We start from the raw sequence: 16,026 nt of genomic DNA on the forward strand, positions 1-16,026 counted from the left end.
ATACACAGCCTCCTCTTTATAAATAAATATGCATTTAGTTCATGACTTTTTCAGGCGTGCGGGGCGGCTGGCCATACAAACACGAGGTCATGAACTGATCAATATGCATATTCATAATCTTGCTCAATAATAATAATAATAATAACGGAGCCTTATATAGCGCACGTATCTACCAACAATTAGGTACTCAAGGCGCTGGAAATTATGTCAATTATTAAAGAAAGGTAAATAAAGTTTATGAGAAATATGAGACCCATTATGTAGCACCTTATAATGGTTTACAAGGTACTGCGGCGCATATTGCAGCCACTGCCAGAAACACCGGGGCAAACCCCTTCTCTTAGCGATGAGTGTTACTGGGTTCTTTAACGTGCATTACACAACACACGGGACCTACGGCTTTACGTCCCATCCGAAGGACGAAGCAATAATGGTAAAGTGCCTTGCTCAAGAGCACAAGTACCATGTTCCCACGGTCAGGAGTCGAACCCATGCACCACGGCACACGAGTCGAACACCGTAACCATTGGACCACAGCGCCCGCATAATGCATACATTACAACGCGGCCGCCATTTTGAAATCGCATGGAGGAAAATTTTTGGGACGATATTCGTGGGAGATGGTGACTGGAAGTCGTCTTTTGGCCAGATGGATGAACATTTTTAGATAAAAGAACGGGGTTTTTTTGAAAAGGTATGAGTTCCTCTACGACTAGGAACCTTAACTTTGGAAATTTCTGTCCTGGATGAGAAGATAATCTTGATCAAAATTGATAGCAAATTCGCTACATCAGAGTTTAGCGTTTAGGGGAGCATTGGCTGTCTGGCCGTACTACAGAGCTTGCGATAGTACTGTACGGCCAAAGGCAGTCGGGCTACTGGTGGGTGTTCACCTCAAGATCTGCTGATCCGCTTCCACCTTGGGGTGGCTTCCTTGACTTTTCCTGACCCTTGACTTCTCCCAGCCACCCCACGGGTCCCTGAGACGGCTGCATGTCGTTTCCAGACACCCTTGATCTCGTTACCTTCGGCTTCTTGCAGTTTCATGCAAAATGTCCTTAGCACCTTCAATATTGTGGCACTTCTTCATTGTTTGCCTTCCTGCAGCGTCCGAAAGCTCGTATCGTCTCCTTTGGCACGTTCTCCCCTACACGGGAAATTATCTGCTGGACAGCTCGATCTACAACTTCCTGATTAATCGGAACCTCTCCCGTAGCCTCGACCTCCAGGATTGGTTCTGTCTGCACCATTCTTACATACTTCTTTGTTTTGTCTGCAGCTCTCTGCTCCTCCACCTTGTGGTAGCTCTCAGCAGCCAGATATGCCTTAATCGAGTCATCCAGGGATGTTGGTTTGGCCCGAAAATCGCTTCTCTAATCGCCCTTTTTCCAACTTAATCCATGAAAATCCTCTCGCTAGTCGGTACGCCCCTCCCTTCATCTGAGAATTCGGGATACGCCAACGCAGAGAGTTCCCTGATACTCTGCCCTGACTCCAGTTATGTCTCTTTGTCTCCCTGACGACGATGTCGCAGCTCCATTAAATTGTACTCCGCCTGTTGACCTGGGCCGAACCTCTGGTCTAACAATAAGAGTGGATGAAATCCCTGCAGGAATATTTCCTACCCTCCGGCTGCCAGCCCAACACACTTAAAGCTGGTCCCTGGAGGGACAGGAAGAAACACATTTGCTTGCTCGTCGTTCCACACATTGGCCACACGACCGGCCATGAAGTGTACCTTATAGTCCTTTCAATGCACCTTCCCGTTAAATCTATCCAGACAAAATAAAATGTTCGGTTTCTTCAACTTTCTCCATCTATGATTCATCCAAAACGTCTCTCAGAAGAACCGGTGTCACAATCTTCCAGCAGGGGGCCCTCGCCAGCAACGGGCTCCATACTGATGTGCATGTACTGCGGGTTTCATACTACGTATCGGGGTTTCTCCGTGTGTGTACAGGGCCGGGGGCCAGAGCTGGGTAAGCTAGCTGTTGCCCTGGCAGTGATACGCGCCCGCTGATACAGCACAGCCTTGAAATTAAGGCTAGTGCTGTAGAGTTATTGTCGTAAGAGCTGACAGGGTAAAAATGTCGTGCCTGACGTACAAATTAAACTTATTTTTTCGTTACTGAGATGTGGAAATCGTAAGTTTTCGTTTCCTTCTTCGTGCTCTAATCTTTCGGCCACTTGCGTTTCTATCTTTTTTTTTTACGTCATTTTGATTTCTATCAGTTTCTTCTTATACCGTACAACTTTCGCAGTTCGCTGTTTATCATCCGACCTAGCCTATCGCCATCGTCTTTACCTTGAGAAATAAGATTTGATGTATTTTGTATTCCACCAAAACTCTTGTCTCGTCTTCTTTTTCAGCTTTATACCTAAACTTTTTGCTGAAAGTACGCTTATATCTAGATAGCGCCCTTCAGCCACGACTCACCAAACACCAGATCTTACCAAAGTGAACTGATGTGAACTCTGTTTTTTGCATATATTCATGTTATTTGTGCTTTCATATTCTTTTCACGTATTCCAGTTATCCTTCTACAGCAAAACCAACAGGCGCTCTATAATATTCGACTTTACTTGTGTAGTGATTAGAAATAACGTGTTTATAATAAGAATTGTAAAGTTGCCCATTTACAGCCGATTGAAGGCGCTGTTTCAGTTTACGGGTCGACCTTCCGTGGATTTTCTTGGGGGTTATATGAATAAAAAGTAGTGCGTGCATAATTAAGGGGTCCTTTTGAGGATATAAGTGAAATAAAAGGGGGTCCATCCATTTTTATAAGGTCGAGAAGTACTAATTAAGGGTAAATTTCCAATAAGTAATGGAAAGACTATGATTATCCATTGGTGATTTTTATTGTTAACTGTGTGCGGCTTAATAGTAAACATAAGTTTACGTGAACGGGTTTTGCGAGCATTCTCACAGTTGACGAGTTGCTGAGCTCGCTGGAGTCTCGTTAAAGTACATTTTACTCAATTTTATGGCCATAGAAGGGCCATATTGTTTGCAGTTAGGGACCCGAATGAGGGAAGGAGAGGCAACCCAGGGACCCAAGGCACTGGCTGGTATGGTGAAGATTTTTACACTGTTTTGTTCGTTGTGCATATGACAATATTGCATAGTTTTATGGCGCTGACAAGGTCAAAGGTCACCCGTGCATCCAAGGGTCTTTCTACTTTAGCATACAACATACATATACATGTCTATGATATACTTTCTAGGTTTTATTTATTAAGTTTATTTTGATTAATGGAAGACACATGTACATGTAGCATTTACGAACGTTTATATCGTTTAATTTTGATTTGATTATAGTAATAGGTTTTTTTTTAATATATAATTTTATATATTGATGATGAAATAAAGACGACTCGATCAGTACTAACTACACCCCTGAACCTGACACCACAGTTTCACTACATACACTCGTAAAAACAATACCTATTTTCAGTATTGCAGTCGAGTCACTTTAGTCGAGTCCGGGTCAGAGTCTCGAGTCATTTCAAGTTGGGTCGAAAACGAGTCCTAGTCCGGTCATGGCTGTTCGAAAATTGACGTGCAAATCACAGTGCAGTGATGATCATGTATTATGTACACGGGAAGCCTATGCATAATACGAAACGCTTTACCATGTCAGCAAGGTGGGCAACACCCCCATAAAATACCCAAAATGTTTAAGCGCCCCTAACGGTGACCCTTTGCGCTGAAAACTAATATGATTCAACGACTAACTACGCCAAATACGACGGCGTTTGAATGAAGATAAATAGATTTGTAAAACAAAAATATGTTTTCCAAAAAAATAGGCCCGCAAAAATGGTAAAGCGCCCTCCTGTGGTCACTACAGGGTAAATAAATGATGTCATAATAATATAGCCTAATGAGATTTCTCTCAAAATTCAGGAACGTTCGGCTGAAAATACATCTTACGATGGTGGGCACCAAAAGATTTTTTGACACTGTTCAATACATATCGTCACCGACACCACGAAGTAACACTCTACCGTGTTTAACCATATTTTTTTCGATTTCTATTTTTTGGATTTTTAAACATTGTTCATCAAGGCCTACCATTGCACGAAGTTTCAAAGCTTCAAGAGCTTTACTTTAATAATTACGCTAAGTATCCATGGCAACTTTTGCGCAAAAGTGAAGAAGTAACATTCAAGTTCTATTTACCATTGCAATGCATGGCGCGCACTCTGCTCAAATGCGAGCAAAAACGTTTTCACGAAGTAACACTCTTGTTGTTTGAGTGCACGCGCGCTGACCTCCGTTTCCACGAAGTAACACTCTTCTAGTGTTGTAATACATTGAAGCGTGCTACTTCGTGAAAACGAAATTTTACAGTTTCGCAGCTTTTTTGGTTTCACGAACGAGCACTCATCTTTTTTCTCTTATTTCTGTTGTTTTAATTAACAAACGAGTCAAAAACAGCAAATTTAATAACATCAATACATCAAGTGTCTACAACGAGAAACTCAACTGAAAATACTCTGTTTAGTTTTGACGCAAAGTGTTGTTCTAGAAGGCGTTCAACTTTAGATGTCGTTTTCTCCGATTGCTAATTTTTACCGGTATGTACATGAGTGTTACTTCGTGGTGTCGGTGACGATATAATTACCACCCTGAAAATCGATTTCAAAATCCTCTCAATACTTTCTTAAGTAACAGAAACAGAACAATTTTGATGCTTCAATGCTTCAAATCAAATTTATTCAAATTTATTCCCTTCACCTCAAAATGAAAACAAAAACTGTATCAAGTTTATACAACCGCAGCAAATATTTACATAAAACATTGTTTGGGAACAGTACAAGACTTGCAATTAATGACTGATCATAAGTGTAAACATAATCTGGGTGAACAATACAGGTGAAGAGGCTCAATTTGGGAGACTGTTTTGGAAATTTCACAATGATATCTGGTGGCTTTCATCAAGTCCTTTTTAATGTTAAAATCCGCCAGAAATGTGGTATCTTCAAATTAACAGTCTGTTTCAAACCAAAAGTGTTGCCTGACAGCGGTCTGCAGCTAAGCGTTTAGTTAATTTTGAAACTTCAGTCACTAGTTTCGTCGTACGCCTTATTGTTATCCCGGGGTAAAGATTAATGTGAATACTGAATAGCACGTTTTGTGAAAAGAAAACGTTTTAACTCGAACACTTTCAAGACAGAATTAACACATTTTACATGATTGTCACACTATTGTGTCCTCCTGTACTAATATAATTATACATACAGGGTTCTATACGCGTAGAGTGTTATCGGTATTGGTATAAGAGCTGAACAGTGGAAACAGTCCTTCACGAATGAAAACAATACTTTCAAGTGACCTATTTTTAATGCATTTTAAAAACTTTAAATCGTAAGAAAAAAACCAATGTCGATCATTTTCCCGCTTTGTCCTGAAAATACAAACAAACAAAATACAAATAAATATCTTTCGTTAAGGATCCCATGGTTTAGAAATTAGGCGGCTTTTGAAAGCAAAGTCTGTGCTTGTCTGATATTGTTCCTATCAAGACGTCTTTCTTATTTTGTTTCATTTTGAACACAGCATTGCATATACTAAACTTAGTCGATCTACTCCCTCAAATTCAACCCCCCCCCCAACAAAAATCACTTAAAGGACCCTCAGTTTATTGATTAAGGACCATAAAATCAAAGTGATAAAATTGAACCCAGTCTGTGATGGTCCAGAGAGGCAAACAATAAAAAAGGGAAATTACTGCTAATAATTGAACGTGACGCAAATTATATGTACTTACGATTTGAATCACATCCTGGTAAAAATTCAAGCATCGTTGTAGCATGTCGTCTGACTGTTAATGAAAAATCAAGATCAATATGGTATTTAAGGAAAATAGTTCCAGCCCTTCAAAAATCAGGTATTATAGTGGAAAATTATCACATCTGTTAATAGATCTCAATCCGGGTATTATAATTTTATAGTTGTTTTTGTTTGTTTGTTTGTTTATTTGTTTGCTGGGGTGTTTGTTTGTTTGTTTGTTTGTTTGTTGGGGGGTTGTTGGGGTGTCTGTTTGTTTGTTTGTTTGGGTGTTGGGTTGTAGGGGTGTTGGGGTGTTTGTTTGTTTGTTTGTTTGTTGTTTGTTTGTTTGTTTGTTTGTTTGTTTGTTTGTTTGTTTGTTGGGGTGTTTGGGTGTTTGTTTGTTTGTTTGTTTGTTTGTTTGTTGTTTGTTTGTTTGTTGTTTGTTTTGTTTGTTTGTTTGTTTGTTTGTTGGGTGTTGTTTGTTTGTTTGTTTGTTTGTTTGTTTGTTTGTTTGTTTGTTTGTTTGTTTGTTGTTTGTTTGTTGGGGTGTTTGTTTGTTGGGGTGTTTGTTTGTTTGTTTGTTTGTTTGTTTGTTTGTTTGTTTGTTTGTTTGTTTGTTTGTTTGTTTGTTTGTTTGTGTTTGTTTGTTTGTTTGTTTGTTTGTTTGTTTGTTTGTTTGTTTGTTTGTTTGTTTGTTTGTTTGTTGTTTGTTTGTTTGTTTGTTTGTTTGTTTGTTTGTTTGTTTGTTTGTTGGGTGTTGTTTGTTTGTTTGTTTCTTTGATTGATGCGATCCAGGCTATGTTGCACGGTGAACTAGAAGCACTCACTTGAAGCATTCACCACGCGCGTCAGTGTTATAACACCCGTGGGCCGGGACCGGCGCCTGCACCGAGCGAGATGGGTAAATCATATAAATATTCATATCCTCCTGATTCTTGATTCTTAGCAAATCAGAGTGCTCCGTCCAATTTTGGTAGCAAGCTTGATATGTTTGATTAAAAGTCTAGTTTTGTACCCTTTTTTGGGGGGGGGGGCAACTCACGTGATACGGGTATCGTAGTAGCTCCGGCTACATGACGACCAGCCGAGATCTAAGCGAGGATTCTCTTTGTATTGAGCCATCACGTAACCGCTTGACGAGCAGCCGTTATTAGGACCACCCGTTGGACCTGAAGCATCATGCCACATGCCCAAGCTGTAATCGTTGCAAAAAAAAATGTAAAAATCAAGATGGCGTTGAAGGTTTCAATAACATCTTACCACAGATACGCCATTAACCAACCTGGTTCCCAGGGTGTCGAGCAGTACGCTCCCACCACTATATACCTTCTCCCTCACCCTGGTATTAGATCATTTGCATATCCAATTTTTTTTGGATACGTATATATGCAAATGAGAATATTCTGGTGCTGTCCTGTGTTTTACACCAGTGTTTGTTTTTGTATGTGGTGTCTGGGATAAAAACAGAATCAATTCGTCGCAGCGTGAGTTACGAAAACACGATTTGTTTCAAGATAAAATGTTAATACAATCTTATCCAGCCAATATGCAGTATCACACTGCATATTAATGTGAGCAAATTGGAAAGGAAAGGATTATTTTTCAGAAGTTGTGGACGAAAGAATAACAGAATAAACGTGAAAAAAACGTAATACACGTTGAAAATAACAACACCAAGTACACGATATAAATCCATTACCTGCTAATTGCAAGATACAGGAAGCAAGTTCCCATTTCAGGGCTTACTATTGGAAATGAGGTTGGAAATAAAGAAAGCTCTGGGCACGAGGTTGGTCATTAACCCCTTTCTCGTATATTCATTCCGCATCACTATTTTTCTTAAGTATTATTATTATTGGTTTATTTTTACTTGCTTGCAACCGGAAGGTTTAATAATATTTTATCGTACAACCATAAAACGTCTAATAAATACAAAAGCGTTTACACATTTTAATTCCTTTTAACGTTTGGATAAAAATACATCAGGTAAACTTTTCAATTTTTTTCAGAGAGAATAAAATACACAAAGATCTAACCATCACAACATAAATAATCCTGACATTAGTGAAAGGGCAGTACAAACTTGAAACAACAATTATTAATCGAATGGAAGTCAGATCATTACGCCAAGTGTATCATTAAAATAAGTCACAGGCATCTTTAACTTGACTGCAGCTCATGGGAATAAACTGACCAGGGATGCGTTCTAAACAGGGTTGGTTGATTTAAATCACAATGATTTTAATCACTGATATAAATTGCGATTTAAATCAAATGATCTTTTTTAATATCAATGATTTAAATCACTTTTTGTAGAAATCTTATTTTTGGCGAAATAAATTGATTGAGGGCCATTTTAATCATTTAAATCAACTGATTCCACCTAATTACAAAGTGTAAGATGTTCTTTACACTTTCAAACACGCCTACGTGGACTTCATCAGTATCGAATCAACTTACATGTAGGTTTTGCATAATTACCTGAATCATTGATTAAAGTCAAGATCTGAATTTAAAAGTTTTTCTTTGAATTTGAGTTTTAATGACAGCACACTCACTTTTGCTTTAACCATTCATTGATCTGTTTAGTAATATTGTGAATCAGCTGTGCTGGTGTAGGCTTACCTGAATCATCTAAAGGTGCATTAAAGTCCCAATTGATAGTCTTATTCCCGTTTCTCCATAAAAAAATGTAGATTGGGATTAATGGAATGCCTTTTAGAGGTGCAAGGCCTGATTTCTGTTTTCCACCTCGTATGAAGGACCATCATCAAACACTATATTTTGATATGTTATCTTTGTAACCATGTGCAATTCAGCCGTAATGCTGCAAGACATTGGATTTTAATAACCAGAATAATAATGATAATAATTATTTAAAAACTATAAGTTCACAATATACATTCACATTATAATAACTATAAGTTTACAAGGATCAGTGCTGTCATTTTGAAAGTTTTATGAAATAAACATTCCCATGGATGACTGTACTCGTTTTGTGTACATACCATGTACACATAACATAAATCACGTTTTTCATTCATATCTGCACACAATGTATCTGAGCTGTACCCATCAAGCCATAAAGTGTCTTCAGTTTTAATAATGTACCATTGGACCAATGAGGTAGACTACATGTATTGAACCAATGCAGATGAAATAAAGTGATTTACGTGATGGGTATAAGGGTGCAAGGGGAGATTTAGACACGTTTGTAGACATGAACATTTTGAAAATTGAATAAATAAAAAAATCCGAATTTTTTTTTTAAATCACGCAAAGGTGTTTTCGGGGGGGGGGGGTGGTCCGCGCATAAGTCGGACGCCTCGTAGGTCCGACGCTTCACAAGTCTGACAAAATCTCATCTCCCAACCAAATAAAGACCCATAAGTCCGACGCCTCATAGGTCCGACGCCCATAGGTCCGACGCCTCATAAGTCCGACGCCTCAAGTCCGAAACATCGTTTGTCGATTGTCGGAATTATGAGGTGTCGGACTTATGAGGTGTCAGAGCAATGTGGCCGAATCCATAAGTTCGATGTCTCATAAATCGGACGCCTCATAATTCCGGAAATGTCGGACTTATGAGGCGTCGGACTTATGATACGGCCCCGTTTGCGGGCGTTTTTAATAGCTATGGGTCCTGCGAAGGCGCCAAACCAGCATGCCAAATTAACGATATCACCATTGTGATAGCACGTAGCTTTGAAAGTCCTCGAAAAATTATATGCGAATGGAAGCACGGGCGGATGTAGCTTTCAGGAAATGTGGGGCTTGAGGGAAGGCGTGCCTAAGGCACACCCTGCCAAGGGCACCCCCCCCCCCACCCTAAAATGTTGAATTGTACAAAACATTCTCCTGCATTCTAATGCAGTTTGAGAATACATCTAGGAACTTAAGCATTCCATTTATTAATTTTTCCCCAATTTACGAGGACCAGAACATTAATCAGCGGCCGAAAGGGTGTTTAGGGGGTTGCAACCCTCCTCTAGATCCGCCACTGGGAAGTAGCTTACACGGGAATGTAGAAAACGAAAATTGTCATCCCTACAGGATCAATATTATAGGCTCCTTGTGTGTGGCGGCCATTTTTGGTGAACATAGCAAAAAGATTATAATTATGTTTGCCATAATAGCTACTAAACTCACTTGTGTCCGATCTCGTGTGCGGTAGTGCCAGTGGCATCCAATCCACGGAATTCACTGAGTGATGCACCCCACTGGCCACACTGCCCAACGTAGGCTATGCCCAGTAAACCGTCACCAGCCGTTGAACTTGAAATGTCTACTCTGTTTGGGACGAAAGGAAAACACAAAGCGCAAAGGGTGTGGAGTAGTTTTATCATTTCATGTAGGTATTTGGAGTCCAAAACTAAAGTCTATTATTGAAACATCTGATCAAAATTATGGAACCTGCATTGTTTGTTTGTTTATTTTTCAAAACAAGGCTCAAAATCCGTCGAGTTTCACGCTCTCCACCCCACGTATTACACATGTCAAGTTTCGTTTTTAGTTCTTTTCTTACTTTGAGTATTTAGAATTTTTACTCTTTTTTAGTTGTTTTCTCCGTCCTGCTCTTCGAGATTCAACCACGAGAGTAAATCTGTTTTTTAATTGCTATTTCTAGCAAGACATTGTTTCCACTTCTAAATACGATATCGACAAAAAAATAGTTGTGATATTCCAATTTTGCTCTAGAAATCGATTTCGAATTATTTGCGGCCCGACAATAATCCGCCCCACTCGCAGACACAGATTTACGCCAATGTTGCGCACGAATACTCACCCTGTCAAGAATGCAGCGTTGTCCCAATGCTCAATGCTTGAGGACGATTTCCTATTATTATGTTGCCATTGCGCAGCGCCTTCAAGGTAGTCGTCAGCATCAACATGCATTACCAATCCAGGCTAAATAAACCCAGACAAAAACTATGTGATGATGGCAAGCAAATGGTCTTCGTCGAACAGTTCAACCTTGCTAAACTGTATAGCTATTGTTAAGGTAATACTGTGAAGAACGATTAAAACGCCTACACGTATTTTAATAGGGTAACAATGCATTGGAAACTGACATTTTCTTTCATGTGTCTTTATCATTTTCTTTAGGGCATATTTAAATTTTTGGCAAGAAGGGAATATGTTTAAAACGTGAGCCACAGTCCAAATAATCAAATTGTTGCAGACACTATTCTGTACCTTGCAAAACTTCCGTTATTGTTTTCGTTAAGTTAAAAAATATATCAATACAAAGAAAGACAGTTTCAGTCAAAGGATAGATGTAGCCTGGACACGTTAGACTTGATGCAATATTAAAAAAAAAAATACTTCATATGGGCTTCAGCGAATCCAGTCTTCATTAGAGATAGACTGCTTTAATTTGAACTTCAACTTTTGTTCCATGACTCTCTTCCATATGCTGTTTCACCATAAACCTACCTCCATTGATCCAAAGACCTTGACATACGTCAGCTTGGGAACCAGCGCAGTTCCTCTCAGAGAAACCAATTGCAAAACATTTTTCACCTTAATTATATATAAGAATGAGAAAGCAAAGAGGAAAAATCGCTGAAGAATACTTGTAAATATGCGTCTTTCATCACCAACAATGGTAGGCGCACAATGTGAAGAACCGCTCCCGCTATACCAACACCAAAGGTTACATCACCCGAAGTGCACGCCTGGACATCCACAAGTTCTAATTTTTCCCACGAACTGTGGTAGAGTGGAATGCCCTGGACGATTCATTAGTCAATGCAACGTCACTGATCAGTTTTTAGCAGCAACTCCAATAAATCCCCACACACCCTCGCACAAGCCTGGCTATTATACTCGTCATAGAGTCCAGCCAGTATAAGAGCAGAAGCAGAAGCCTTCTCAAAAGTATCAAAAATAAGGTAACAATGGTGACGACAAAATAATACCGGCAAAATGATAATGGGGGCGTGGTCGAGCAACACCTATTTGGTCAACTGCCTGCATCTGGCCTTCAAATTCATTCGGATTTGCTAATGACACCAACGCCGCCAATGGGCGCAGGAAAATAACTCAACAAAGGCATCTGTATCGCAACGTGGTATGAAAAACTGGCATAAGCTCGAGCACATGTAGGCCAATTTTCCCTTTCTTCCAATGGACTCTTTTTTTTTTTTTTTTTTTTTACTTTATAGGCTTACCTTTTTTCTTTACAACAGTTCCCGCTTTTCAACATTATTTGATGCTTTAGTGACACACTAGGTATACATTGATAAATGGAAAATTAGAGGCACTTATAAGGTCAACTGCTTTCGCTTTTTCGTTTAAAGCAATAGCTTCTTCTTTTTGACTGATTGTTCGATCCTAACCGATAATGTAACAACAGTTGACCCACGGTGTGGCAACATTTACTACAACTATTGGTCAATGATCGGTTATAGTGCTACAGCTCCGGTCAATTTGTGTGTGAAATTATAGGTTGGTGATACGCTATCCGTTGGTTGCTATATTATCAGTTGTAACAAACAGTCTAACCTTCACTTTGAGCAAGGTTTCTGTCATTATATAACCGGTATCGCATAATTGCAAATTATCGGATTTCATCCGAAAAATCACCGCGTTGAAGAGGGTGTTAATGCACGTGGTGGCTGTGCTGGTGCTGCCCCCTTTAATAATAGTGTACATTGGATCGGAAATGAATGCCAGCTCCAGATATTTCGTTGCCTTCGTGTCAATCAGCAAGGTTTCTGGCGGCTCGTCAGCAAATGTTAACGGCAAAGTTGGTGGCGCTTAGGAGAACAATTAAAAAACAAACCAGTCGGGCATCAAGCTTGGAGTTTGACAAGCTGTCATAAGAAACTGACGACTCATTGTCAAAAATTACCAACAAAAGGTAGATCAATGTTGAAATTATTGTGAGCAGGTTTATATAAAGGCGAAGAAATAGTTGAGCCTTTTAACTTTAGTTCAGCATTCCAGATTTCAGCTTCAGAATGAATGATCTGCGTCAGAAATGTGAGTTCTTTATTGTTTTGACTTACTTGCGGAATTTGTTTTAAAAGTGTGATCAATAAAAACAAAAGCAAATACATTATATTACGTTCTGTCTCGCAGAATGCCCCTCTTTCCACTGGTCTGTTCCTATAGGCAACGTGCGGGTGACCCCGACCAACATCTCGCTTGACGGCATGTTCGTCATCTAGTGGCTCGATGTAAAGCTCACCACGGCCATAGTTGCGAAATATGACCGCCATCTTGCAAAAAAGACACCATTCAGAAAATAAAACAACCGAATAAAAGGCATGCAAACAGACCTTTGGTGTCGGCTCCAGACAAGGATTACTTTTGAAATAATTCCTTTCATTATTTACTTGGGAAATGTCAAAACTTATTCCAATCAATGATACTATAAACCCTTCATCAAACATTTTGGTGGCAGCTATGGGATTCACCGTAGCACTAGGCCGATGACTTACCAAGCCGTCACAAACGGTTACGGATGCAAGAGAGTCCTTTTCACCGGCTACCTTCCCTGTGTAGACGCAGTCAGTCCGAAGCGGCACTTTCTGGATGCCTTCATCTGTGTAGATCTCAACCTTGAGTCCAGGGGCATAATTACTGTCGTCGTGGTCTACGATGAGGTTAAGCGTCTCTCCAAAGGCTTCGACTTCCAGTTCTAAGAATGAGGCGGCAGTGGCTCCCTTGCCAACACTCCTCTTGCCTTCAGCTTCGACTACGAGTGGGTACACGATCTCATATTCCGGGGCTACACAGGACAGAGAGAAAAATGTTATGGTCTTCAATGCAATGAACTTTTGGTGACTTCTCTCAACACTACTTTTTTAAAAACTATTGCACCTTGTAATGAGCGTGCACAAAGGAATGCGTTGTGGCAATGCATTTTGGAATATTGAGTTTAATAGCTAGCATCGTACTGATGTGCAGTATAGTGTCAGGTTTTGTAAGTGATACTGAACCGAAATAGTTTTGCAAATAAAACGCATCAGCTTTGCGAATAAACGCAGTAGTTTGCAAATAAACCCGATACATAAATTATACTTCGTATAAACAAAATATTTATGCGGCAATGTTCGTATTTCTTATGAATCGAGAGACGTTCATAATTTTGTCATATTCCGTGTGGAAAGACGTCACTAAAATAAAACGATGTTTTAGCGCGGATGCCCACATCAATTGCAAATACCTTTTTCGTGGCTTTTAACACCGAAGTAGCGAGAGAGCTCCTGTGTTGTAAATTCAAGATCTTTGGTACGAACCTACGCAGCGGAAAAAAATAAGGAATACGAGTGTTTTCAGGTGTATTCAATACACCCAAACCACACCCTTTTGTACTTCTTGGAAAATAAATCATTTATAATTGGGTGGTGTCTTTTACACCTTTGTAAAATGTTATATAAGATAGAGGATGGATATGAGTTTCCACAAAATTTCTATTGCAGTTAAACTTGCTTAACCCGCGTAGTCGACTATTTCCCCTGGCGAATGTTCAATATTCATGCTGATTTATCATGAAGGACAAAAACTACTTTTTTCTCTCTACTTTTGACGTTGTTACCCCTTTCGAGAACTTCAAGACGCTTTTATTTTGGGTTCTTTTCGTGCCCAATACAGCACACACAAAAGAAAAAACGACTGGAGTATTTCCGGGCCGCAAACAATTCGTAATTTGAAAACTAGTATTTGGGTAGTCTGAGGATCAGATATTCACGTGTGCAAGAGCCACGGTCGAACGCCTGATATATCCCATCATGTAACGTTTGTGCGACCCCGCGCGCCAGCCAATTGCGTGACGTTATTTCGATCAGAAATGTGGACTAAGCTGCTGATTGGTCTATTTGGATGTACAGGGAGTGAGGGAGAGCAGTCTTAACATTATTCAGGTTGGTACAGGTTTTTGAAAACCATTTGTCTGACAATGAGGATACTATTCATCTGTATTAAAAATGTTCAAAACGCTGCATGCATCAAAACAAAAAATAGACACAATAAACGAGGTACGATTATAAAGTACCATGGATAAAAAAAAATCGTCAATATCGACAAAATAATCGTCAATGTTCGAAACATTATCTTGCAAAGATGCACTGAATGAAGAGTCTACGTACCCCTGGCTTGGAGTAAGCCGTGTAGGCCAGCACGGCAAGCACGACCATCTTCAGCATCATTCTGCAGCTGTTGAGTCTGTCGGAATGACGAATTTGAGTCATTTTGTGGACTTTTTATAGGCTACGTTTGGGCTTGTCCACGCGCCCAAACCCCCGTTTTTTAACAAAGGGAGACAAACAGAAGACCTCTCACCGTCTCATGTAGCCCCAGCACGCGCTTCTTGGCGCCCAATTCAAACGTCCTATAGTTTCCACACCAGCATCAATCAACACTTAAGAACGTGCTGGTGTTTCACAATAAATTGAAATATTTTAAACTATACTTGTGTTAATTGAGTCTGAGGGCAATTTGACCGTACAACTTTATTATGGTGTTCTAAAAGGGACAGGTAAACGTCGTAAGCTTGAGTTTCAAACGTCGTGTGAAACTCACGCACTCGACGTTTGCATGTCCCTTTTAGAACACCATGGTAGCTACAATAAGTACAATAGATTACTATTCATTTGATAAAAGAATAGGGCTACACCTTTTTCCCACGGCGGTGTGAAACATGCCGGGGCTCGAGCCGCTTATGTTGGCTGGTGGATGTGTGTGTGTGTGGGTGTACAAGCAATACATTCACTTGAGTGGACTTCCGAACAAAAGATGTCCACATAAATCAGGTAGCAACGACATTTTGTGGACTTGCCCACGTCCACACAAGGTTTCCCCCTCTGGAAAACAGGTTTAGAGGCATATTGGGGTTAGCTTTATCTGTGGCAAAATAAAGAGAAACACTAAAGGGGATCATAGACAAAAAAAAATGGGTTGAAAGAGTTTTCCGGTTTGAGTAAAATGAGTTGTTTTCACTGGTTTTTCTGAACTACACGAAAACAAAGGAATGTCCACACTAGGTATGTAAAACAAACATGGGTTTGTACAACCACTACCTTATGGGGGTACCGGAACAATGGGATGTACCCCACAAGGAATGCCCACCGACTTTGGATTTTGCTCAAAAACTAGGAATTTCCAAGGTGGGTTGATCCGTCGCAAATGGAAGAGTTTTAGAACAGGGATATTTAGTCCGAATTTCAGCCCAGAAAATTAATTCTGGTTAAAATAAAAGCATTTTGACGTTAGTATGCGACGTTGCAAAATGTTATTAC

General features: G+C 39.8%; 1 protein-coding gene across 1 annotated transcript; it reads right to left on the bottom strand.

Annotated features, from left to right (window-relative positions):
- Positions 1-4,689: 4,689 nt before the first annotated feature.
- On the bottom strand, positions 4,690-14,937 carry LOC119719252 (A disintegrin and metalloproteinase with thrombospondin motifs 4-like). The gene is made up of 11 exons (XM_038188632.1): positions 14,878-14,937; positions 13,956-14,028; positions 13,228-13,517; positions 12,852-13,005; positions 12,368-12,540; positions 11,216-11,302; positions 10,566-10,687; positions 9,929-10,069; positions 6,822-6,974; positions 5,778-5,831; positions 4,690-5,414 (listed from the first exon to the last, which is right to left on the bottom strand). Exons 1-10 carry the CDS (start codon positions 14,935-14,937, stop codon positions 5,804-5,806), a joined length of 1,281 nt encoding a protein of 426 aa, XP_038044560.1. The 3' UTR covers positions 4,690-5,414; positions 5,778-5,803.
- Between the last annotated feature and the right edge of the window lie 1,089 nt (positions 14,938-16,026).

This window comes from Patiria miniata, unplaced genomic scaffold (genome assembly GCF_015706575.1).
Source record: "Patiria miniata isolate m_02_andy unplaced genomic scaffold, ASM1570657v1 HiC_scaffold_13, whole genome shotgun sequence".
Lineage (NCBI taxonomy): Eukaryota > Metazoa > Echinodermata > Asteroidea > Valvatida > Asterinidae > Patiria > Patiria miniata.

Excerpts from the sequence above, each read along its gene's own strand:
- LOC119719252 (XM_038188632.1), bottom strand. The coding sequence starts at position 14,937 with ATGATGCTGAAGATGGTCGTGCTTGCCGTGCTGGCCTACACGGCTTAC. Across the intron at positions 13,006-13,227 it reads TAACCGTTTGTGACGGCTTG|ATGGCGGTCATATTTCGCAA; the intron begins GTAAGTCATCGG and ends CTTTTTTGCAAG. Across the intron at positions 12,541-12,851 it reads GGCATTCTGCGAGACAGAAC|CGCCACCAACTTTGCCGTTA; the intron begins GTAATATAATGT and ends TGTTCTCCTAAG.